This window comes from Xenopus laevis, chromosome 9_10S, assembly GCF_017654675.1.
Source record: "Xenopus laevis strain J_2021 chromosome 9_10S, Xenopus_laevis_v10.1, whole genome shotgun sequence".
NCBI lineage: Eukaryota > Metazoa > Chordata > Amphibia > Anura > Pipidae > Xenopus > Xenopus laevis.
This window is the reverse complement of record NC_054388.1, coordinates 77,592,525-77,619,721: the sequence shown is the minus strand read 5'-3', so window position 1 is coordinate 77,619,721 and position 27,197 is coordinate 77,592,525. Positions and strand designations below refer to the sequence as shown.

General features: G+C 37.9%; 1 protein-coding gene across 14 annotated transcripts in view; it reads right to left on the bottom strand.

The window, feature by feature from the left end:
* Positions 1 to 412: 412 nt before the first annotated feature.
* LOC108703050 (protein FAM126B) overlaps positions 413 to 27,197 on the bottom strand; it is a 53,196-nt gene continuing 26,411 nt past the window's right edge. For 13 of the 14 annotated variants that reach the window (XM_018238976.2, XM_018238981.2, XM_018238977.2 and 10 more), the window contains 11 exons: positions 22,532 to 22,615; positions 19,431 to 19,532; positions 18,905 to 19,084; positions 18,393 to 18,473; positions 16,722 to 16,837; positions 16,444 to 16,539; positions 14,797 to 14,913; positions 14,223 to 14,310; positions 13,250 to 13,409; positions 10,288 to 10,425; positions 413 to 6,207 (listed from right to left, as the gene is read on the bottom strand). In XM_018238976.2, coding sequence (XP_018094465.1) covers positions 5,621 to 6,207; positions 10,288 to 10,425; positions 13,250 to 13,409; positions 14,223 to 14,310; positions 14,797 to 14,913; positions 16,444 to 16,539; positions 16,722 to 16,837; positions 18,393 to 18,473; positions 18,905 to 19,084; positions 19,431 to 19,532; positions 22,532 to 22,582 — 1,716 coding nt within the window. In that variant the 5' untranslated portion in view covers positions 22,583 to 22,615 and the 3' untranslated portion in view covers positions 413 to 5,620. The remainder of the gene's footprint in view (positions 6,208 to 10,287; positions 10,426 to 13,249; positions 13,410 to 14,222; positions 14,311 to 14,796; positions 14,914 to 16,443; positions 16,540 to 16,721; positions 16,838 to 18,392; positions 18,474 to 18,904; positions 19,085 to 19,430; positions 19,533 to 22,531; positions 22,616 to 27,197) is intronic. The other variant, XM_018238985.2, reaches the window with a different exon arrangement.

Here is a 27,197-nt window from a genome sequence, read left to right as displayed (position 1 = left end):
AGTTTAAGTCATTAGAGTAATGGGACTATACAGCACTGGGCTACAGAACACAACACTTTTTTTGGCCTACAATTTTTAAATTGTTCTCAAATGTAGTTACACAAATGAGGATTAAAAGTATTTACAGACACTCTTAGGGGTATATTTATCAAAGAGTGAAGTTAGAGGTCGCCACAGTCCTCTAGAGCAAAATTCCGCCACTCTCCATTCATTTCTATGGGATTTTGAAAGGCATATTTATCAAAGGATGAACTTTCACCCATTGATAAATACTATTTTAAAAATCCCATAGAAATGAATGTATAGTGGTGAAATTTCACTCTAGAGGACTGTGGCGATCTCTTACTTCACTCTTTGATAAATATACCCCTTAGATGGGGGTAGTGCTTTTTTCCCCGATTTTTTTTTTTCATTTATCTGGGATGATCTTTTCCTTCAAATTTGGTTAATTAGCAGCTCTAATAGAACCTTGATTTTTACGTCTCCCAGAATACTGCATCAAAACAGTGTAAATTCTGGGAAACCGTTAAATGTGGGAAAGAAAAACTGCAGATTGTCTGCAACAAATTGGAACTGCAATAAAACAGCATCAATTCCAGAAAAAATTTAAATCTGGGGATGCAAAGTCAGGCTTCTACTGTATTTCATTAGCGCCAGTCTAGCATTTTCTCACTTTTTAAGGCTCTGGATTTGTAGCAAAAAAAGTAGAGTATATATCTGCAAATGAGAAACAAAACTGTATTATTTGTATGTAATTTCCCAACACAATGCACAGCAATAACACAGAAAAAAGGGAAGCGGCGATACCAGCAAAACTAATATAAAATTAAAGCTAAAACCAAACTGTGCTTCCATGTTGCAATGCTCCAAAGACAGAATGCAGAAATCTAAAGGTTTCAATAAAATCAAATTAAGAGCAACCTAGGAAAGGCCTGGGTACATGATTCATATGACATAAACATAAAATAAACAGCTTTGTTTATACTTCTCTGTTCTATAAAAATAAATTATTTCCCCGAACCCAAATTCTTATCATCAAACTCCGTGGAAGAATAAATACATAAATTATCAGACAAGTTACCCTAGTGTAATTACATTGAACCCATATCCTCCCATACACTGAATCAGCAACTAAATCAGCTTGTTCTTTCCATGCACTGAAAGTAGTTGCAATAAATGAATGTGACCCGTCCCCCCATGAGCAGAGCTTTCAATACATAATCAGCTTTAGCCGTACATATGGGGGTGTCATCCAAACGTAAGTGAAGTGAAAACATCTAGGTCACACAAACTCAAATAGATGTGATAGAAGTTCCTACGTTGGAATACGCCATCCAAACTGCAAACTGTCCCTGAAAGCAACACTAAAACAACATCAATTTCAGAAATTATTAACTCTGGTTTCCATGGGCGGATAGTTACACACAAAGTTAACATGACTGTGTGCAATGACAGTCAATGGCTTTAGTTGTGTAATGGTTGTTGGGACAGTGAACACAAGTTGTCGAGAGTGATGAAGCACACGGTACAATATGGCAGTCCATTGGGTCTGGGGGATGTCAGGAGAATTTAGGTTAGGACCATTGGTTCAAATGCACCATCCAATGAGAATTATGTGCTTCCTGTTTGTGGCTACAGTTTGGAGAAGGACTTCTCCTGTTTCAGAATGTTAATTCCCCCATGCACAGACAGATGCATACAGAATTGGCTTGCTGAACTGCACGCAGAATAGCCCTGACCTTAAAGAGGAAGTATCACAAAAATGAAAATGTAATGTAAGCTTCCTCATACTGAAGTAAGAAACTTTCTAAATACAATCATTTAAAAATTCTTCAATGTTTCTGAAATAATCAAGTTTATTTTCACTCTTCATTCTCTCTTCATGCAGCAGTTGGGTGAATGGATGAATAATCCGATATATCTTATCCGAAAAGCTCCCTTTCCTAGCAGATGTATTAGAGCTCACTCAAATAACTTGATTCCAGTACAAACAAATCTAACAAAATAACTGCCTTTTGCACAAATTCTGCATGTAGAGAGACATCTGGTGATTTTAATAGACTGCAGGAGCGTTTCAGGGACTGCTGCCGCCCCCTCCTGCTCCACGCTTCTAACTTGTAATTTCGGAGCGGGTCGAGGAGGGGCTGGATCGCTAGTGTAGTGAGCGCTATTACACTCACTGCACTAGAAGAGCTGAATTTCTGTTTTGAAAAACTGAAATTCGGCTGTTAAAGTTACCAGAGGCAGCTTTTTGCCGCTCCGCAAGATTCTTACCTTGCCTCATGGCTGGAGTGGCCCTGATAGCGTGAGCTCTAATACATCTTCTAGGGAAAAGGAGCCCCCCTATAAGATATATTGGATCATTCAACCAACACCCAACTCCTGAGTGAAGACAGATTGAGGAGAAACAGATGCTATGAGAGGAATAGTGAAGATAAACTTTATTATTTCAGAAACGGTAAATAATTTTTAATTGATTGTATTTAGAAATGCCAACTGCAAAACAAGCCTGATCACTCAGCATTACTGCCCTTTTGGCTGAATGAAAGCCGCCAACAATGTTCCGACATGTACAAGAAAGCCTTCTCATATGACCAGAGAACATTAATACTCAGTTCCACAGTGAGATGTTGGACATGCAGGTGTCCAGATATGTTTGGCCATATAGTCTATATGTATATGTACTGTATGTGTATGTATACACACAAACACATATCTTTATCAAATCCCAGTTGTTTTTATGATATCAGGGCACTATAAGGATATCCAACCCTAAGCTAATGGCTAATGTGAGGCTCAACAGCAGCATAGTGACATTATACTGGACTTTCCCTGGGACAGAGCCACATAAACTAATGCTCTTCAGTTGTAACCAGTAAATAGTTTTCTAAATCTGCATTGTTTTGTGTCTCTGCTAGTGGGTCAGTGTTAGTGGGGTCACTATATTTTCAGTTCAGCCATTGTGAGATTTGAAGTTCTACACATGGAACTATTCCTCGGTTTACTAAATTGCTAAGCATTATACCACAGGACAAAGCAGACGCAAATGTGCGGCATTAGGATAAGCGAAGAAAATGACTAGTTTGGGGTCACTTGCCACTCATCCTAAGAGGCTTTTAATCCATGTGCAATGTTTAATAAAAAGAAATCACTTTTAGATGAAAGCAATAGGTAGAATATATATACTCTGCAAAAAAGCAAGGTTCAATTTAAATGTGTATCAGCCTAAAATAAAGGTTCTTTGCTTTTGTACACTGAAAATAAATTAATGCTGTTTGGATGGAGTCTCCTGGGTATTATACACACTGTTTTATCCATATATATATATATATATATATATACATCAAATGGCAAGCACTGGCCTGCGGAATGATGAATGCAAATATTCTGACAACGGTTTTGTGACTTCGTACAGGAATGTTAGATGTAGCTTTTCCATTTATCTTGCCTTACCACAATTGTCTTAGATCTTTCTCAAAGACATCATTCTGTGCCGGGAGAACTGCAATAACAAAATGTCCCATGTCTACATTCTAATTCCATTGTGAACATGATAGATGCATTTGAGGAGGGTCGCAACATTTTGCGACTACAAGAGTCTGCAGGTGCTTGTGTAAATGCTTCTGAAGCCTGGATTAAATGTTTTTGTTGTGAGTGTTAAAGTTTAATCATAGGAGGCTGTACCCCAACCCTCCCAGAATTTGCACATGTTTTTGTGCACACCAATAAAAGTAGCAAACCCAGCCTTCCAGCTTTTGCACATGGCAGTGCGTGAGTTTGTTGGTGCCAAAAAGTCAATGTGTGCTAAATAACTGAATTTGTTGATCATTTGGAATAAATGTTCATACCCACAGGCATTTGGAGGAGGGCTGTAGTAGATTTTCAGAAGCATGCAGGCAGAAATATAGACATTGAGCATCCCTGTGAACCCTAAAAACCATTGAGCTGGAGTAGTTTCTTATCGCAGTGCCCTGGAATATACCACACAGGGTTGCCACCTGGCCAATAAAAATTATGGTTTATCCCAATGTTATTAATAGGGAAAAAAGATAAATATATAGGAAGGCCGGAATTTTTTTTCCAGAATAGGTGGCAACCCTAATACCACATGGCAATTGCACCTCCAAATACTTCTACTCTAAAATAGAGGTCAAATTCAGTATCTTCCCTGAGTACAGGTGGGTAATATATGAAATAAGGTAGCTGATAGCAATCCAGGGTTAAAGTGGCAAATAAAATAACTTTGAAAATGAAGACACTATTAGCCCAGATGCCTCAGTACCTTAAAACAGAGGCAACCATACTATCAGCTGTCAAGCACAAAGGCCATTGTTCCCCTTTCACAGGACTGTATTGCTAGCTACAAAAATACAATATAAAAGAACCAAAAGCATTTATACTACATCATATACAACTTCCCCTCTCCTTGTCCATTAAGTGAGGGTAGCAATTAGCAGCAACTTATCAAACCAGTTTAGGGGGCGCCAGTAGCTGCTTATTAGCCAGCCAGCATACCCAATCAGCAATCAGGATATTTATACAGCATGCAGATAGCAGGAGCTTTCCCATCCATGAGATAAACAAGTCAATCCAAGAAAATCCATTATCCAGCAAAAAGTAAATCATTTCCAGCTAGAACAGACATCTACAGTTATGCCATAAACTGCACAGGAGTTGCATTATGCCAAGATCATAAGGATGCACTAAAATTACTTATTTGTCCAAATAAATAATGAACACAGCTAGGAGCTACAAGAACAAGGTAAAAAAACAGCTGTTGCAGAAAACTTCATACCAAAAAGAATGTGTTTAGTACAGCTATCCAGTACTTCCTGGTGAACGAGGCATGGATGAAAAAACATATTTGGTTGCAAAGCCTGTTCGATGAGGGTGAGAAATCTATACATCGGCAGACTCAGCTGCACTGACCTTCCAAGACCAAATACATTTAGATACTTCAGACAAGCTATAAAATGAAAAGCTAAACAAAAGCAGTATGTTTCACTCTCCCTCTGAGTTCTTTGTCCGGCAGAATCTGTTCATGAATTACTTTTTTTTTTTTTTAAATGCTCAAAAGTCTTTTCCATGGATTTTGTGAAACAAAGCACAGCCCACAAGGCCATACTGTTTATCCATTGATGAATATGATGTCCAATAACTGGTAAAGTCCTACAGGAGATGTGACTATTCTTATATTTTAAGTCCATGTGATACAGAACACAGATACATTGGAGTCCATTATGCAGCAGATTATCTGTGTTCTGTTAATCTTATTGTCTGCCTGTTGGCTCACAAAATAACATAGAGGAATAAAACAATAGGAAAAAAAGTATGTTCAGCACAAGCCTTATTCTTCGCACTCATGTTGATAAGGGGAATATACTGCCCCTTTAAACAGAAGCAGTTGAAAGGAAAAAATTACAAAAGCACATGTTAAATATTTGCAGTGGATGGAAAATTATTTCTATTGCTCTCACTATAGAATACAGATTTTTAATTTGGGAATAAATGGGGAGGGGGAGAACTGTTTTTAGGAAACAAAATGACAGACAAGGTCTTTGTTCACGTGCAATGATGCACAGTAATGCAGCACTGATGAGCAGGGGGGATATAGAGACAATTACACCTGTGATATTAACTGCATATTAAAACTCGGGGATCGAGACTGTTTGGTCAATGGGGCACCAGGAGACAGGAGGTCTTTACCTTCCATTGTATGAACTAGTCTGTCCTCCTGTAGGCTAATAGTTGAAAACCTGTTGGTGTTGCAGGCAGAGAGGTTGGTATCAATCCCACTGCTGCCCCCTGCTTTACTGCCATTTACATAGTCAAATGATTTACTAGATGAAGTACTGGAGGTTCGGATCAGACTTATGCTACTGGCTTTGGGCACCACCTGGCCTGCTGGAAGGCTTAGTGGCTTCTTCATTGGAGATAGCTCTATCCCTTCAAGTGTTGGATCTGCTGCTACAGGGACGTGCTGCTTTCTAGGTGTGCTATCCCGAGCACTTTCACTAGGCTTTGTTTGAGTCGGTGGTTCTTTCTCCTTAACCGAACGCACACTGCCTCCTTTTCTTGATCCACTCCTTGAAGAAGAAGTCTGTTTGCCTGATAAAGGCTGACTACTAACAGATGCTGCAGATGAAAATCCCTCATCTGCATCAGTAATGTTGAGAATGTCTTCTCCTGTTAATGTCCCTTCAGGTCCTAAAAAAAGAAAAAGCAAAACAAATATCCTGTTATAGGATTTGATGTTAGAGTTTGCTGAACCTATCAACAGGAGCAAGACTAAGCGCCTATGTTAATGCAGTGACAGCATTCCAAATCCATTCTATTGCATTTATATCATTTCATTGAACATGTGTTATTGGTAAAAAAGGCAGTCCAATACCGATAAGCTATCAATATCATTAGATTGCAGAATTCCAGAAATAAAAAATTTGATGAATAGTAATATCTGTATTGAGAAGTCATGCATATTAACCAAGAAAACCCTTAAATTTCATCTACAGTATAAGGTCGATATGATGGAGACTGAGGCATTAAAATGTTGTATTCTCGGCTGATGGCTGAATTTGGGAATGGAAGAATGAAGAATGCTTTATCTGCTGCCCACTGTGGAAAAGGAGGAAGTGCACTATGTAACCATATATACATTTCTTAGCCATATCTGACTAAATGGGGTGCAAATTATTTCACATTAAAGATTAATATCAACCTTAGCTGCCTGAAAATGTCATATTGTGATCTGGAATTGCCAGGGATCATATCCAATGCAAGCAGATGCATAAAGGGTGTTAGTGCTGCAATCAAGCAGGTACAATGCAGCAGAGCCTGAGCACACATGCAGCAGCAGCATCTCCCCAAGCCAATGATCAGTTCCCTGGTTTCAGGTCTCCTCTTATAATGATCTGAATGGCTTTTACTTCATTCCCTTTGTAAGCATGGATTCCATGCATCAAGCTACAGTCTGCCCTTGAAGGAACAGTAACACCAAGGCATGAAAGCGCTTTAATAGTGCAGAATGTATGGTTGTTCTGCACTATTAAAAACGGATGTTTGCTTCACAAACACAACTATGCTGTGTAGCAATGGCGGTAATGGTGGAAAAAGGATTAAATGGCACAGATTAAATAGTGGATTTCTGACTAGCTCTATAGAACACCATTATATTCTACAGAATTTATTTGCTATCTGCTAAGTAACCTGGGCCTTTTCTCGCCTGAATGGCTGTCCCCGCTGCAACACAGCAGCTTATTTATAGATTTCTATACAACTATATTAGTGTTTCTGAAGAAAAAAATCACACCAGATTTATCAGTGCAGGGCAACAGTAAATTATATTTTAATTACTATTAAACGCTTTCATTTTCTGGTGTTACTGTTCCATTAACATGAAATACAGATTTTTCACCTGTACCTGTAATCGACTTTAAGCCTTTGCTTGGTGGCCCATGACACCATATTTAAGGCGTTACCATTAATTGTTCCTTAGTGATGTGATACAGTTCTGTTAGCATGATAAAAGGCAGGGCTTACAAGTTAAGTCTATGGCATTTTTGAGTTGTTTGCTTGGACTTTCTCCAAGTTGCCTGCTTGTTCACCATTTGTAACAGTGAAATAAACACCAACTCAGAACATGTGCGTGTGTGTGTGCAGTCTATAAAGATGTATTTAAAGAAATGGTTTGCATTACTTTTGAGTCACCTGGATGAGAACCGCACAAGCATATGAATAAAGAGGTACAAATATGATGTATAAAGGCACACCACATGGTTTTGTTCACGAGCATTGGTATATAAAGCTGCAGTGAAAAGTCTGGGTCATGTCGGGGCAAAATGTGCCAGGCTGAATCCTCCTCCAAATTGTACAATAACAGTCGGACACATATTCACAATGTCCTTTATCTTATAATGAAGACTTAACATAACACACAACATCTAGAATAAGCACAACTTTTACAGGTGGAGGGGGATAGCCAATTTGTTGATATTGTGCACTTAGTACCTATGTTAGCAAACAAGGGTAATAATTATGGTTTGTAATATAAGCTAAATATAAATCAAATATCTTAATGTCTCATTTTCTTCAAATACAGGAGCAGCATAAACCTTTCCTAAACATTTTCCTTTGTGTCATTCCTTTGATGGCTGGCCCCTGGATTGTATCACAGTGCCTCGTGATCCAACTTTGCAAAGACAGATAAAAAGATAGTACAGCCTATGATTAAGTGCCTACTGGCATGAAACGCGTAAGGCTATGTGTTAAACTACTTTGTGGCCTAAATAAAGTTCTCAGTTCTTTTACAAGCCTGTTTGTGGGATCTGTGAGTGCCTGTTGTTTTCTTCTTTGGTTGGATACCTCCATCTTGAGCTGCAGGTCTCGGCCATGAGCACCCAGGCCCCACATATTAATGGTGAGACAATAATCTTTTTATGTTTTTACATTGGGATTTTTTCTGTGCATTATCAAAGACAGCGGAATGTCTGACTTATACAATTTTCCTTAAGGATCCAACAACAAGAGAAATGTCCATTCTTCCAGGTTATAATGCCACGGGTGGTTCAGTTTGTATGAGGAAAAATTCAGTGTGTTTATGATGTTGCACACGCTCCCCCCAGAGAGAGCACCCACACAGTACTCATCCATGGAAACCAACACATGGAACGTACAAACTTATACTTATGGGTGAAATGGTTCTGTATGTATTAAAAGTAGCAGCAGTTCCATCCTTCTACTAGAAACGAGAGAATGCCAAACACCAGCCCATATTCAGCTCCGTGTTACATGCACATGCTGCCTGGTTAATTTGCATACTGCCATAATTAATCAACTGAACAAGAGAATTCTCATTTCAAGTGCTGTTTAGGTGCAGTTATATTGGTTCCTGAATTATCTTCATATTCCGGATAGCATGTATTGAATATTATAGCTGGCTGGTTGTAGGGATAGCCCAGGCACAACTCAAATGCTCTTTATAAATATATTAGGGTGACATTAAAGAGGGTAACATTTCATTAATGCTAACTGTAAGCCTAAATAGGTCATCTGCACTTATATGTATGATCTAAATCGGCTTATTGGATATTACAATTTGTGTTTTAGGTACAATGCTTAACTTTAACCAGTATAGGATCCGTTATCCGAAAATGCTTAACCTGAGGTTTTCTGCATAATGGGTCTTTCTGTATTTTGTATATATATAACCTCATAAATGAAGTCTGCTAAAAAGATATTTACATATTAAATAAATCTAATAGGATTGATTTTCCTCCAATATGAATTGACTGTGTATATCTTAGTTTGGATCAAATACAAGGCACTGTTTTATTATTATTGAGAAAAAGTAAATCATGTTTAAAATTTTTAATTATTTGATTAAAAAAGAGTCTATGGGAGATGGCCTTCTAGTGATTTGGAGCTTTCTTGATAACAGGTTCCTGGATAATGGGTTTTCAGATAACCAATTTCATTTTGTTTGTGCATGCCATTGATCAGAACAGGCAATTGGTTCTAGCTGCCCTTCATATGTGCATTTATATAGGTATGGAATCCCTTATCTGGAAACTCCGTACCTAGAAAGCTCCAACTTATGTGAAGGACATCTCCCATTGAGTCCATTATAACAAATAATTGTAATTTCTCTATAATAATAATAATAAAAGTGTACCATATTTAGAACCAAGCTGCATTAAGCCATATTGGTGGAAAAATCTGATTGGGTTTATTTAATGTTTAATGATTTTTAGTAATTACAGAAAAAACCTTTATGTGAAAAGCCCCCAGGTCCCAAGCATTGTGGATAACATATACTGTACCTTTACACATTTTAGCAATGTACTGGAATAGTCAGATGCAAACATCATCACCTGACTTATTCCCCTATTTTCTGCTCTATATAAAAAATGGCAAATAAGTGAACAATATCTGTGACTTTAGAGTTTACTTCACTCCTGATGGATCCACACATTATCATGATTCTTACTTGTTGGGCCCTTTAGTGAATGTTACAATACAGAGTCCAGAATGTAAAAGAAAAAAAGAGTTTAAAAGAGATTTTATATGACAAACCTGTAATATGACTGTACTTAGAAATGAGAATTCCAAAAAGCAAGTTCCCTGTGCCTTGGGCTTATCCAGTGCATGAAATATCGTATGGAGCTTAAGAACAAAGAGATCTAACAAACTGCAGGCCAATTAATACATGCACTTCTGGCAGAGATTGGGCAGGCTGAGGTTATCCAGCCCACTCTCATACTGGCCCCAGCTTTCTTATCACTGGCCTACCCTCTGAGGCATCATCTGGAGAGGAGGTCTCGGGGGTCGTGTACACAAGAACATCCCCCTCGCGATTAGCCCCTAGGTCTTTGATGATGCGCATGGTCGGGGAGCCTGGGTTCGAGTCGCATGTGAAGTCAAAACCATCTGGGATTCAACATAGGTAACATTTTAGTGCTTTTATCAATCGGTTGCATCTCAGTTCTTCTATGTGTGTTATTTAATAGCCAGAGTATAGCATATCTGAAAATCTCCAGCAGACTGTGGCATTTTTGGAGAGAAATTAAGACAGTAGTGTTTGGAATACAGAACATGTACATCAATGAATATGAGGGCACAGCACATGGTAATGAACATTAACCAAAATAAAATTATAATGTATGAATAAAGTACAAAAGTAGGCGCTGTCATCTTTTAACTTTTACATTGATCTGACTTATATTAAGAGGACTGCCACAGACAGAAAAATACAAACAGAGAAAAGAAGCCTGGAAGAAAACAGGAGTCTAAATAAATCCTGAACAACCAATAAATGCAAAAGATTTTTGTGATATGTTTGCAGTGATGGATTTTGTCCTATCCAGTATCCATTTTTAAATTGTGATGTTCTTGTTTATCTTCTCCACACACCCTTTGTTTGATATATAACCCATGTCCCATTCAGACTCAGAGCAATTGCTTGTAACCGAGTTTTAGATTATAGATAATAATGGCCAAGGAAACTGCTCCCGATAAGTGAAGCCTATTTATTTAAAAAGAAAAAAAAACCTCTTGCTTTCTGTAAGATTTAAATACAGACAAAGTGTACTTTATTTATAACGCAGCGAGTGTGGAGCTCTGAAACCTAGAACATCCCTCTTATTATATTATATGAACGCCCTAATTTCTTTTGTTTGTTTTTTGTCACAAAACTCTTCATAGGCAAAAATTCATATTTTCGGACTCGAAAGGCAATATTTTCACTAAATAGGGAATTATTTTAATCCACACTCCATCACAGATATTTTGCATGAAGACAAAGATTTTGTAAAAAGAGCCCTTGTCACTCTGAATAAATAAGTGTTTTCCCCTGCAAGCATTGGGATCTGGGGTTCTTTGCTTTATTTTATTAGTTAAATTAAATATGTTCGAATTAATATTTAAATGAAATTATGCACAGAGTGAAAAAGAAGAACAGAAACACAAACATCTTCTGAATACTATATTTAACCACAAGACACATTGGGGCAGATTTATTAAAGGTCGAAAAGTAAATTCGAATTTTCACTTTTTTTTTGATCAAAACTCTCAAATTCGAATTGTGAATTACCAAACTCAATTAGAATTTTGAGATTTATCAAACCTTTACCCTGGGAATAATTCTAATTTGACTATTCGCCACCTAAAACCTGCCGACTTCCTGTATAAGTCAGTGGGAGAGGTCCAGTGACCCATTTGAAGATGTTAGTAGCCTTCCTGACATTCGATTTATTTTTCAGAGAAACAACTCGTTTAGAGTTAAGGTGAATTCCAATCGAATTTGATTCAAGTTTTCATGGTCGTTAATATTAGTTCAAGTTTTAGATATTTGATTTTTTTCTTAAATAACTTCCCAATCGAATTTCAAGTATATACAAATTTATTACAGTTAAAAAAAACTCACATGAATTTAAAATTCGACCTTTGATAAATGGGCCTCTATATGTCAAGAACACAAAACTAAACAAGAATAACTTATTGTTATAGTGATAACACAATTGATTCTGCAACTGCTCTGTGTTTAATATTACACTGTGTGTAATTTATAATGTGACATACCCTGCATTAGGGAAAGTCCTTTATTAACCACATGTAAAGATATTAATTTTCTTAGATCTGCCATATAGAGAGTACAAACATATTCTGCTCTCAATGACTAATGTATAAATGGGTGGGATGACGGCACCTCCTTAAAGGAGAAGGAAAGGCTAAAACTAAGTAATCTTTATCAGAAAGGTCTATATAAATACACCAGTAAACCCTCAAAGCAATGCTGCTCTGAGTCCTCTATCAAAAGAAACACTGCATTTCCTTCCATCTATTGTGTATACATGGACTTCTGTATCAGACTTCCTGTTTTCAGCATAAACCTCAAGGGCAGGGCCTTGAGCATGCTCAGTTTGCTCCTCTCTCCCTACCTGCTGTAATCTGAGCCCAAAGCTATGAGGGAGCAGGGAGAGACTCAGGCAGGAAGTGATGTCACACCAAGCAAATATGGCAGCTGCTATCCTAAACAAACAGAGAGCGCTCCTAGAGCTGTTTACTCAAATATGGTAAAGCATTCTACAAAATAAATATAGTCTTATAGCTTGCACTATTGTGGCTAATCTATTGGCAATAAACTGTTTTAGTAGGTTTCCTTCTCCTTTAAAGGAGAACTAAAACATAAAAATTAATGTGGCTAAAAATGTCATATTTTATATAATGAACTTATTGCACCAGCCTAAAGTTTCAGCTTCTCAATAGCAACAATGATCCAGGACTTCAAACTTGTTACAGGGAGCCACCATCTTCCCTGCTAAAGGGCTGTGGTTGCCTTGGGCTGGTACAGAAGCCCAAAACATAATGTATAACATTTCTAGCCTACTTCTTTAGTTATGCTTTAGTTCTCCTTTAAGGTGACCCATAGATATCAGAAAGAACAATAGGTTCCACAGTGGTCTGACACATTCCTCTTAATTCATGTAATCTGTCTTCTGCTTCCAATATTTTTTTCAATTTAGCTGGCTGCAACATGTATGTTAGTGTGTGGAGTATTTAAAAAACTCTTCTTGAAGAATGCAAAGAATACTGCAACGCACTGTTGTCCATACTGTATGTATCATTGCTAAATTACTTACATGCTCAAAACCAAGACTGTACATTATTTGTTTAATCTGACATCATAAGCTCTCCACAAAACTTTCTTCCTATGAGAACTTATTGGTTTCCAGTAAAAGATGTTATCACTCACCTTCCCTTCTCCAGCGATGCCGCCGTATTGAGGCTGTGGTGATGGCCGTTCTAGAGATGCGAGGAACTGTTGGTGTCACTTCAACTTTCAGCACTTTTTGTCCTTGTTGGGAGGAGTCCGGAGCATCAAATGGCAGAGAATTTTTCATGGCATTGGCTACCTGAAATTAAATATACAGATAATCAGATATTAAGGGGCAGATTTATTAAGGGTCGAATCGAAAAATCAAATTTGGTCAAAACTCTCAAATTTGAATTGTGAATTATCCAAATGAGTTTTAATTCGAATTTCAAGATTTATCATACTCTGGCCCATTAAGGAGTGGGGTTTAAGGGGGGTTCGGTGGTTGAGTTACAATTCATACATATCTTCACAATATATGTAGCATGCCTACACCACAATCAATGGCACAGGTTTTGCAAAATAAGTCCTGTCTTGTTTCATTGCAGGGGTTTGTGTGTGATTTAGTTCTAAGAGAGAAATTCATCAATGCCACTGGATTTTAAATGCCTCAATAAATGTTTTTAGCTTTTGGAGAACCACAGCTCTCAAAGCAAAATACATCTTCCCATTTACATGAATGGAAAATATATTGTCTATGGCTGGAAAGTTAATATAGTACTGGAAGGTGTTGTGAAACAATTTCCTTCCAAAAGCAGAAGTGTTGCAACAGAATGGGTAGCAGATGTCTGAAGAGACAGGTGTTTTGCTCCAGTCATAAACAACCCTGTGTCATAAGACTTTGGAAATAGGTAGTCTGACATTCTATCCTACACAAAGGACATACAGAGGAGACTCATATAAAAGACATCATTTCTCAAAGGAAGAGCAGAGGAATGCAGCTTTAGAAAATATGGATAGACAATAACAATGATTAGATAATTATCTTTCTTTCTACTGCAAGTTTTGTTATTAATATCAATAAAGCTTGACTTCTACTGTCAGGGTCTTAGCATTGAGACCAGTCACTTACCAACAGGGGCTGGGAATAAAGCTCTAGCTGGGCTCGGTAAATTATATCATCCAGCACCTCCTGCCCTAGGTGCCACTCCCCATTGTATCTGCAAAAAGGAAAGAAGGATAATAGGTACTTTCATTTTGAGCACATTATACAATGTTTATTACAAATAAGGTGTTTTGAAATCATAAGTTGATGTGGCATAAGGATTGTACTACAATCAATAATGAGTAATAGACTTGTATTTAGACTACGTGTTCATAGGCATTACTGGGACATTTAGTTTTCAACGTATTTACATGGGCTGTAATGCAGGAGAAATTGTAATTAAACCCAAGAGCCATTCTTACACGAGTTCCATGGAGAAAGTAGCACTATCAAAGCAGAAGACTTTATGTCTGCATAAAGTCTTAAGTCTAGAAACCTACCCTGAAGCTCGAATGTCCATGAAAACCTAAAAGAACACTAATAAAAATTTAGAAAATTAAGTCTCTAATCTGTACTAAGGTAAGATCTGAAGCTGCTTCTTATATGTGTGACACCTTTATAAATACGAGGCTCTAAACCTCAAAACTCGAGGAATACTTACATAGCATGATAAACTCCAGTGAGAAGCTGCACCATAAATTCTGGATCCAACACCACCCGGCCACAAAGGTCCTTCCAGCACTTTTCATGTTGCCTTGGAAAGCCACTCACACAAAGCCTGCAGCAAAGGTACATTATCAGCCGACTTTATGCCAAAACTTTCTCACATTTCTTTCATCCACTTAATATACATGTGCACCAGCCAGAAACATTTTTATGCTTGTGTTGCTCCCCAACTATTTTTAGGTCTAAATGTGGCTTACGAGTAAAAAGGGGTTGGGGACAGTGTTCTAAATCATATCAGTTCTAAGAGGTCTATAGTTCCCATTAAACTACAAATTTTGGAGTTCACCAAGAAGCGCAAGTGCCAGATCTGGTCAAATGTTTTAATTCTCATAAAGGGTGGTTCACCTTTCAAGTAACTTTTAGTATGTTATAGAGTGGCTAATTCTGAGCAACTTTTCAATTGGTTTTCATTATTTCATTTTTATAGTTATTTGCCTTTTTCTTTTGACTCTTTGGAGCTTCCAAATGGGCGGCTGACCCCTTCTAAAAAGTAAATGCTCCGTAAGGCTACACATGTATTGTTATTGCTACTTTTTTTTTTTTATTACTCATCTTTCTAATCAGGCCTCTCCTATTCATATTCCAGTCTCTTATTCAAATCAGTGCATGGTTGCTTGGGTAATTTGGACCCTAGTTACCAGATTGCTTTAAATGCAAATTGAAGAGCTGCTGAATAAAAAGCTAAATAACTGAAAAACCTTAAATAATAAAAATTTCAATTGCAAATTGTCTCAGAATATCTCTCTACATCATACTAAAAGATATATCAAAGGTGAACAACCCCTTTAATACTTGGCTCTGTGCAGTGACTGTTCAGTCGAACTGACACACTCATCATTGCCTTTGAGGTCAAGACGATCCACCTACAAGCATTTGAAATACACGAAGATCTGTTGCCTTTAAAAAAGCAATAGGGCAAAATGTGATGCATGGCACAAATATTAAACGGATGCTGTCATGGGAAACTTGTTTTTTTTTTTTTTCCAAATGCATCAGTTATTAGTGCTGCTCCAGCAATAACAGATTACTTTAAATTTAATTTTGAAATCTTACATGGGGCTAGACATATTGTCACTTTCCCAGGTGCCCCCAAGTCATGTGACTTTGTGCTCTGATAAAATTCAGTCACTCTTTACTGCTGTACTGCAAGTTGGAGTGATATCACTCCCCTCCCTTCTCCCCCAGCAGCCCATCAGCAGAAAAATGGGAAGGTAACCAGATAACAGCAGATGAGCAGCACGTAATAGTAAAAATCCATGTCCCACTGTGACTGTTACATTGAGTAGGAGAAACAATAGCCTGTCAGAAAGCAGTTTTTATATATACACTTGTAGAAAACCTCTGGTGGAAAAAGCAATGAACTGCTATTGTGTGTGCATTGAAAGGTAAATGCCATTCCTGTGACTCAACCAAAGTGGCAGCAAGCCATGTTGGCAGGTCACAGATGCTGTGTGCGAAATTGGCCATAAGCTACAAACCCATTTTGAACCTCGATTTTAAGCATAAGACTACAGTGACACTTGACATGACAATGTTTTTCATATAAAAACAAAAAGACTGCAGAAAGGCCTGTCTAACTCACCTGGAGCCCATCCTACACAAGGACTGATAAGAAGAAGGTGGCATGTAGACTATAGTAGAGTTGTAGCAAAGCATGAGGAAGCTCAACACTTCAAACCTAAGAATACACAAAATAACTCATTAAAAATAGGTAATTAATGAGAACTATGAAATCATATCTGTTTGCTAAACAAACTCTCTGCAATACTGGCTTACAACCAACAGGCAAGTAACAAATATAAAACAACTAAAAGAAAAAAAAAATCTATGCAAGCAGGGGAGAGTTGCATAACTGCTCACCTGTTTTGTGCGGTGAAGGTTTCTCTTTGAGGGTGAAGGTCACTATAAACAACCCTAATTAGATCATGTTGGCTCAAGGCTCCTTCAGTCAAAGCCATAGATCCTAATGATGAAGGCTAATGAGAAAAAAAAAAGAAGTTATGCCAACATAACCAAGAAATTGAACACACAAAAATGGGCAGAATGATGAAGAACTTTCAAAGCATTCTGGAAACATAATTTACTGATAACTGTTAGTGACACAAGCCAGCATGAGACAAGATTATAAAAAATAGGAATTTGGTATGTGATGTGGGTACTTTTACAATGATGTAGAAGCTGTAGAGTAAGGTCAATGAAAACTTGCAGAGACCCTTAGGTTTATAGCAGTGAGCCTCAGAGGGCCTGGAGGTTGGTAAGTTGGATAATGAATTTTACTGAAGACTATGCAGATGGCTTTGGGGATACTGGTGTGAGGGAGAGCTTCTACACAGCTTATGTTACTGGACTGAAAAAAAAACATTATGAATTTACCAGATGCCATCCAGGTTTATATGTGTTACAATGTGGCTATAGGGCCAACATTTGCATAGCAGGTAACAGATAAACTGTTTAGAATACAATGGGTTTAGCATTGAAAGGTTAGAAAGTCCAGCAGAAACAATAAAATAAGTACATTTTGTTTCTAAAAATGATTATGTGAATTAGATACTGAGAGTAATTTTCTGTTGTGCCAGGGACACCATGCATTTAAGCAGAAGAGAAATAAAAGAGCACAAAATGTTTATCCAAGGACATTGAGTTTTCAAACATAACTGCAGTTCCACTATATGTTTAAAAAGATACTGCTGTTACTGCGGGTAACAGAATTATACTGCAAATAATTCTGTTACCCGCTCTTCTCATTTATGAATGTAAAGAAAATGTGCCAGAATCACCTTGTTTTTTTTTTTTACCCAAGATGCATTCTTTTCCAGCACAATTGACACTGCAGTAATTATCACACGATTTACCAATGTGGATGTAAATAATCACGGATACATTCAGTGCTACAAACTGTATTTAGGTCTGATATATTAGGTACAAGTTTAGCTGCAACGGAGCCAATTAGCTTTTGCAAATCATTATGTGCGCTATTCAATTATGAAAATGAACAGCTGTCCTGCAGCAGATTGTCTTTTGTGCCTGTTGACACTACTGTTTTAGAGTAGTACCGTAGGGTAGTCAATTCAACAATAAGTTGGTATTGGTGACACACATAGCTGTGACAGACTGAAGGCATTTACTTCATTGTAAATAATGCAATACTTTTTCCTTGTCATAGAAACCCTGTGCTGTACTTGGCAGCTCTCATACTCTGTAGCAATTGGTAGACAGGATTGCTGTCACTTGAGAAAAATTACAGATAGTGGTTTCAAAGGAGAATTATTGCGACAGCATTGCCACTTCACAGTTGCACAACATTATGAAAACAGCATTTGTTTTGATGGCCTTCTCTTCAATCATATAACAGATGCATTATTTTAAAAAATTCCGGACACTAAACTTTGAGGTAATTAGTTCTCTACTCGTTGGCTTCTAAAAGTAATATAAAAAAATAATATTAAAAAAAAAAACGCAGTAGATACACAAAAAAACTGTAAAGTACTCCACCTCCCATAACCAGCTTTCCATTCCCCGCGTTGCACTTACCTCATGATATATAGAAGGCTTAGATAATGATGGGATGGTAAAAGATAAAATCTTATTGTTGCCATCTTTGTCTGCTATTTCCTGTGAATTACAGGTAGATGTAGTAAGAATAATGACATATCCAGATTATAGTATTACTTTTTTATATTGTACTAATAATGATTTGAATAGATGTATACAGTCAATAAGGCCCAATAAACCCATGTCCCAAGTCTAGTGCCTTGGGTGTAGGGAGATTAGGGAGTGTAAGATATTTCCCAAGGCTATAGGAAACGGACACGGGAGTAATCTATGTGAAACAAAGAATCACAAGGATGCCTAATTTATAGTACTGTAAACGCTGAACTACAACTACATCCACTGTCAGCTGGAAGCCTGTAGGATGCCAGTCTGTCTCACATCACAAAACCCATCACTTTTATAGTATAGTATAGAAACGCAGGAGAACTCTGAATTACAGATTCAATATTTAGATTATCTTAATTTTACATTGAGAGGATTCCCATGCTTACCAGGTTGTAAATGCCCAAGAGAAGAGCTTCAATGCACCCATTACTCTGTCGATCACGGCTGGCAGTGAGACGTAGGTAGACACAGATCAGCTCTGGCAAAAACTGCATGGTAAATCTCTTGAGTCGTACCTCAGAGCTGCGATAGAGCTCAAAAAGCTGGTGGCATATAGGCTCAAGAAGCTGCATGTAAGCAAAAAATCTGAAGCTTTCGTAGAACTGATGACAGTTCCTGAACTACCATACATTTGCAAATATATTATAAATATATAATATAAATATATAATAGGCTCACAGAATGTTAAACTTACTAATGATAGCAACGTGCATTATAAACACGCAAGTCCTCTCTTTACTTGCTTTCCTCATGGTCTTGGATGACATTCCTTAACTTCAGCACATATGAGAAAAAATAACCTGGCACTAGCTACAATACCATTGATCAGCTAGCATTGCATAATATACTTGAAATGGGCGTCTGTACAAAACAATTAGGGAAAGCTGCATTAAATATATAGCATAAACCAACCTCATTGTTTGGGTCCTGAATAACTTTATAAAGGGCAGAGACAAGTGTTTTCTTGCGATGGAGTGTTGCAGCATAAGCAGGGAGCTGAGTTTCAGGTAATACCTAGTGAAAGAAGAAAATTATCATTTTTTAAGGGTTGTTCACCTTCAAACTTTTTTTTCAGTTCAGTTGGTTTCAGATAGATCACCAGAAATAAAGACTTTTTGCAATTACTTTCCATTTGTGACAGTTTTTCTAATAGGGAAGCGTAAAGTTTAATTTCTAACCTTCTAAAGCAGCTCTGTATGGGGGGGGGGGAATTACTGACTCTTTAACTGTTCTAAATTGATACATTTAGTTGATATGTTGAATCCCTGAGTTTCATTAAAGGGAAACAATCGTGCCAATCCTTGATTAAAAAGTCACTTATATTGCTGCAATATATGTGAAATCAAACCAATTACAATTAAAATGGCCTCAGTAATTTGTAAGCACTATCTTATATTTATTCACAAAAAGCATAATTCTCAGTTGCTGGTTTAAAACTGTATTCAGGCTTGAGCAGAGTGGGAATGCCTTCTCCTACCTACTAGGTCATCCAGACAACGACCATAAACTAGCTACTCATCCTCGCTGTGGTAGAGGAGTCAGTCATAATTGTTTGTTAATATGGTGTCCATCCACCCTCCATCCCCCAAACAAGTCATCGTGCCTCTTCACAGCACCATTCTTCACTTATTCTGAGCTCTTTCCTGCTCCCTCATACTTACACCTATCGCCTCTCCCTTTTAATGTTAACCTTCTTTCTCTATCAACGCTCACCATAAGCCAGCTTTCAACTTTTTCCATGCATGCCATTTAATCACTGTGCTCTCCCCAGTGTCAAATATCCTCCAAGCTCTTGCCCCATAATTTTTCACCTGCCCTCCGACCTGCGTCTTAAGCTGGCCATAGATGCAAAGATCCAATCGTTCGAATCCTCGAACTATCGGACTTCCCATCTCCAGATCTGCCACTAACCTTTTAGATCAAATAAAGTAGAAAGAACAGATTAGCCGATGTTCTGCCCCTGACAGCAATCGTAAGAAAGTTATGTCTGACAAAAGCAATACATGCAGAGATATTATCGTCAGCCGACAGAAATCTTTTAACCGATCTCCGTCGGACGAAAAATGTCGGGATTCTCCACACACGATCCGAAAATCGTACGAATCAAGGATGGGGGTACTCAGTGGGGATACAGAGTTAGATTGAGGGAGGGAGCATGAAGTTGTGTGGATAGGAGCGAAGTCTGAATTGTCAGGTCGACATAGTAAACGCACTTTTTAATATGTCGTATGCCTTAGCATAGACACTGTAATTAATGCTGGACGGAGCAGGGAATGGGATGGGACAGGAGGAGTGTGGCAGGGCAAAATGAAACGGGAGCAAAAAGGATTCAGACTGGTTACAGGAGGGATTCTTTGCTTCGTCCAGCATCAGTACTAGTCAGGCAATTTCACTGCACCCAGCACTGAAATCCGTAGATTGTGGTGCATAAGCAAAGAGGAGCTGAATGGCTTTGTCTGAGGGTGGAGACAACTGCTAGGCTGATGACATGTCACCGACGAAGAGCATTTGGAAAGTGGCTGTACAGGATTAGAAAGAGGGTGGTTGAAAGTTACTGGGTGAGCTAAAGCCATTATTTACAAAATGGAATGTGTTATTTTTAAAAGGCAATTTTTACTGTGCACATCTGCTCTGCATACCATGAACAGAAACATATAAGATGTGATATCTGGAAACAGTTCCCCTTTAAAGGCAGCTGTTTATACAATAGTTGCTAATATTCCAAAGCTACTGCCGAGAAATTTATCAACTAAATGTATGAATTAAATGTAGTAAATTTTAACAGTTCAGAATTCTCCTGGATCACTGAGCTGCCAGACTAGACTGAAACCCCGGTGACACAAACATTAAACTTTAATTTTGGTAAAACAGTAAAAAAACAATAGATGGAAAGAAATTGAAAAAAAAATCTTTGTTTATGGTGAAGAATCTGTCAACAACGCAACTAAAAAAAAAAAAAAAGTGTTTGGATGGTGAACAACCCTTTTAAGAAGAAAAAAAGAACAGAACATCTAAATCATCAAGAATTTAATGACAAGATTATTATGTAGTTAATTAAAGCATAACCTTTAAAAAATTCAATCAAATTAAAAAAAAACAAAATATACAGTGTGGTGACACAAATTGCTGGCCTCTTTTATGGATTACCAGTCACTTGATTTTATACATTTGTTATCTAATGGTGCTGTTTTGGCATCTACTGTTTTACTTGGTCCCTCGGGGACAGATACTCAGCATCTCCCTAGAGATAGCAACAGCTAATAATAACTGGCATTGAGACCAATAATGGAAAAGCCCTCTTAAGGGCTATTCCACACGGGGAGATAGCGACGCGTTTGCGGTCGCGGCGACAAAGCGCCGCGACAGTCGCCGCGACCGGCGCAGGCGACAGTTTTGTATGGGCGCCTATGTAAAAACGCCTGTGCTAACCACACGAGGCGATGCGCTTTTCAACAGTCGCCTGAAAATGCCTCGCCAGGCTTTTTCAGGCGACTGTTGAAAAGCGCATCGCCTCGTGTGGTTAGCACAGGCGTTTTTACATAGGCGCCCATACAAAACTGTCGCCTGCGCTGGTCGCGGCGACTGTCGCGGCGCTTTGTCGCCGCGACCGCAAACGCGTCGCTATCTCCCCGTGTGGACTAGCCCTAAGAGAACACCACTCATTCCCAATTAGAACATTTTGCTTGCAGCATTGTGCTGGGTTACAAATATCAACAGAATGGTGTGATTTTTCCAGGGACCATTGCAATTTCCCCCCAGAAAAACTGGTCAATAGAAAAAAAAGTTTGAAATATTTAAATGGACAAAATTTATTTCCATTTAAATGTTTTTACCCTTAAAAAATTTATATTGTTCTATATTACTGTTATTCTCACTGATTGAAATCTGAAGAAGTAATCTTTTTCAAAGTACTGCAGTTATCTTCTGAAAGCATTTTTGTTGCAGTTAGTTTCCTGCATGCTCCATCTACTGAAAGTAGGCAGAATCTATTAAAAACCATTTGAATTTCTCACCTTGTATTCGGAGAGCCATTCCTCCACTACACCACGTTCAGATCCCAGCATCTTCACACTACATCCACTGCTCTCTTTATCTCTCTAAACAAAGAAGAAAAAATATAAGATTATGAGACATTATATTAAAAAACATAAAATTATGAGTAGAGATGCACCAAATCCAGGATTTGGTTCGGGATTCGGCCTTTTTAAACAGGATTCGGATTTGGCCAAATCCTTCTGCCTGGCCGAAACCAAATCTGAATCCTAATTTGCATATGAAAATAAGGGGCGGGGAGGGAAGTCACATGACTTTTTGTCACAAAACAAGGAAGAAAAAAATATTTTCCCCTTTCCACCCTAATTTGCGTATGCAAACTAGGATTCAGATTCGGTTCGGCATTCGGCCAAATCTCTTGCAAAGGATTCAGGGGTTCGGCCAAATCCAAAATAGTGGATTCGTTGCATCCCTTTATTATGAGACATTATGAATCAAATATTTCATGTCATGAATTGATGTAATGGCCTGCTAAAAATTAGAAAAAATACACGATTAAGAGCGTTTGCTACTGTGGTTTTTTTTTTTTTGCAATGCAACAGAAATGAAAAAGAAAAAAACCTTTCAATTCAATAATAAATTCCCTGTCCATTAAGGGATACACTTCGGCAACACAATTTGAGATGTAAATACATAACATATTTTGCGTTTCATAGAATTGTTTTTTACGTTTATTTCAACTGTTTTCATTATACAATACGTAAAGTGTAGAATTACTCCCAAACTTTTTAAAACCTAGACTCTTTTAAACCAACTAACAGTGCCAGAGGGCAATTCCAAAACATTCAGCTTGATTTTCTTCAAGTTGCTCATTCATGGTGGCATTTCAAGTAAACATGCTGGATCCCCTTGTCACACTTGCATCCACAGTTTGCAGATATTTAGTGGTATCCATTCTTCTTTCTACATATACAGGTATAGGACCTATTATATACAATGGCCGGGGCCTGGGGTTTTCTGAATTACGGATCTTTCTATAATTGTAATCTTCATACCTTACTTCCAGTAAAAGATTATGTAAACAAAAAAAAACCAAGAGGCTAGTTTTGCTTTCAATAAGTATTGATTATATTGTAGTTTGGATCATGTACAATGTATTGTTTAATTAATACAGTGAAAAAGGAAATCATTTTTAAAATTTTGGATTATCGGGATAAAACGTAGTCTATGGGATACAGTCACTTTAATTCAGCCTTTCTGACCAGCGTACATGCAGTTGTTTATGAAAATTTTCTTTGTCATCCAGATCTTGCCTTGACTTCTAAAGTTCTCCTGAACTGACATTACTTGAGGACATTACAGATAATGGCAGCTGTGAGCTGGAAGTGTTGTAATCTTTTTATAGCCTTATTCTTCTGCTTTGTAGGCATCAGCTGGCTTTATTGTCAGGTCCTCCCTCAGGTGATAAGAAACAGCCCGTAGTTTGGGATATCAGAAATGTTATTAACCTCTGCTATTGCCATCAAGTGACATCTCCTAATGGCTATTAAGGTCTAATGAGGAAATTAGGATCAGGGGCCTTGCAAAAACTGTATTTATATTTGGACAAATGGAAGGGTGCCCAAACATTTGCACATGCTGCTATATTCTTTGTTCCAATCGGAAAGCTGTGTTATTTAACACACGGATTGCTACAGTAGCTACTACTTTTCACTTGCAATAGTAACTAAATATGTAATTTAGCAAGGGCTGCCCAAACTTCTGTATCCAACTGTACAACGTTAGAAAACAAACACACAAAAAAGACAAGTTTGACTTCTGCAAAGCTTTATATTTATTGTTACGTTTAAATCCAATGCCACAGGAATGTGGTGCTTCCAGTGAGATCAGATTGCTGAAAAAACGTTGTATATCCAGTGAGATGAGGTTGCTAGATTCTTGAGGATTTAACAACACAAGTAAAATTATTTAGGCACAAAAATTTTAATCAATATGTTGTTGATCTACACCTATGATGCTGCATTTGTTCCGGAGTACCTGTGGATGCCACAGATAGCACATGATTTAATGGCCACATTGTTTAATCATGAACAAGTTGTGTTTGATATCAGCGTTTGTGTGAGAATTGCAAAAAGTTATTGCAACCTAAACAGTGTTGGCATTCAATATATTAGGCAAAATCAGACTTATGTTTAACAGTGGGTGCCCTCAAATGAACACTTCTTCGAGGTAGGTGTAATTTCCAGCTCCCCTCTGCTATCTTGTGCCCTGCACCTTATTCTGCAAATGGAATTTAGACAAAAGGAAGTAGTGGAGAAAAGTGGGAATTGTTGCAAATACAGTTTTTTATATGCCCATGAATATCAGGGTACCTGCAAAATGTTGCCATTGAAAGACTCGCTCTAGAGTTATCTTGTTCTTTATGCTACTTCTGTGCGCATCTCTGGTTTTAACACAGGGAATCTTCAGGAGAAACGTAAGAGTGTATTTCCCCAATCTAAACTGAAATGGTGGGCCACTTTTCAAACCCCATCACCACCAGTTTCGTAGCCAATGCACACATCATTAACAGGAACCAATACACTCCTCTCATATCTAGGGAATAGAACATGAACCTTAAGAGGACACCTCCTTATTACAGATTCTAAAGGTAACAAACGTAGCTAATTTTTAAGAGACATGGGGGGAATTCACAAAAGCATTTTTTAGGAGTAAAAGAGGTGTCAAAACTGGTGTAAATACAAGCTCCACATTCAAAAACAGAATTCCACCAAAATATTTGTGGTAATTGTTGATCAGTCCTGTACACCGACTGGGTGGGATTTTAGCCCATTCCTCCATAAAAGAACAGATTCAGCTCATGGATGTTGGTGGGTTTCCTCACATGAACCACTCACTTTAGGTCTTTCCACACCATTACAATTGGATTACGGTCAGGACTTTGACATTCCAGAACATTCACTTTATTCTTCTTTAACCATTCTTTGGTAGAATGATTTGTGTGTTTAGGATCTATGTCTTGCTGTATGACCCACTGGGGGTCATTTATCAGCGCTGGGCAAATTTGCCTGTGGCCAGTTACCCATGGCAATAATTAAATTGTTGCATTCATTGTTCTACTTGCAGCTGCCTGAAAAAATCCAATCACTGATTGATTGCTATGGGTTACTGCTCACAAGCAAATTTGCCCAGTGTTAATAATTGAGCCACACGGTCTCTTGAGATTCAGTTCATGGACAGATGACTTGACATTTTCCTTTAGAATTCTCTGGTATAGTTCAGAATTTATTGTTCCATCAATGATGGCAACTTGTCCAGGCCCAAACAAGAACACTCCCACCACCATGTTTCACAAATGGGATAAGGTTTTTATGCTGGATTGAAGTGTTTGTCTTTTTCCAAATGTAACGGTCCGTATTTAAGGCATAGAGTTCTATTTTGGCTTCATCCGACTGCAAAACATTCTTCTAGTATCCTTCTGGATTGTCCAAATGATCAAGTAGAATAGTTGCTTTCTCCTTGCTACCCTGCCATACACATCATTGCTGTTCAGTGTTCTTCTGATGGCGGACGCGTGAACATTAACCAATGTGAGACAGTCCTTCAGTTACTCAAAAGTTACCCTTTGTAACCTCTAGGACTATTATATGCCTTGCAGTTGGAGTTATCTTTGATGGTCTTCTGGGTAACAACATCTTGAATCTCCTCTATTTCTACACAATCAGTTGATTGGTGGACTCCAAACTCTTTAGAGATAGTCTCCAGCTTTATGGGCATCACCAACTATTCTGAGGTCCTCAGATGTTTTTTCTGAGCCATTATACACATCCACAAATGTGTTTTGTGTGGAACCAGGCATTGCTTTAAATAAAACAGCGTCTCTCACTCACACCTGATTGTCATCCCATGGACTGAAAACACCAGACTCTAATTTCACCTTCAAATTATATGATAATCTTAAGAATTCTCTTCCTATTGCCACACACAGACGGATTTTTTCAATAAATACATGACTAAATATAAAAATTTTTGTTTGATTTGTTTCACTAGGTTTTCTTGGTCTACTTTTAGGAATTGTTTGAAAATCTGATTATATTTTAGGTCTCACTCGTAAAAATATAGATCATTTTTAAAGGGGATGAACACCTTTGAAATAACTTTTACTATGATGTAGAGAGTGATATTCTAAGACAATTTGCAATTGGTTTTCATTTTTTATGTTTGCAATTTCAGCAATGTGGTTGCTAGGGTTCAAATTACCCTAGCAACCATGCATTGATTTGAATAAGAGACTGGAATATGAATAGGAGAGGGCCTAAATAGAAAGATGAGTAATAAAAATTAGCAATAACAATACATTTGTAGCCTTACAGAGGGTCAGCGACGCCCATTTGAAAGCGGCAAAGAGTCAGAAGAAAAAAGCAAATAATTATAAAACTATAAAAAATATTAAAACCAATTGCCCACATAGTGTGCAAAGTGCAAAAAAGGTTGTAATTTGGCTTTTTTTTTTTTGCACACTGCTCACTGCTGGGGGAATTGTACAAATAACCACAGGCCTCTGCACTTTGTTTCAGAGCGCAGAAAATGTATGCTTCCTTAACTAATACAGAGCAGGCTGAATCGGTCACTGCTGTATAAGTGAAGGGTGGAAGGGGAAGGCGCTAGGCGCCCACCCTCCTGCCC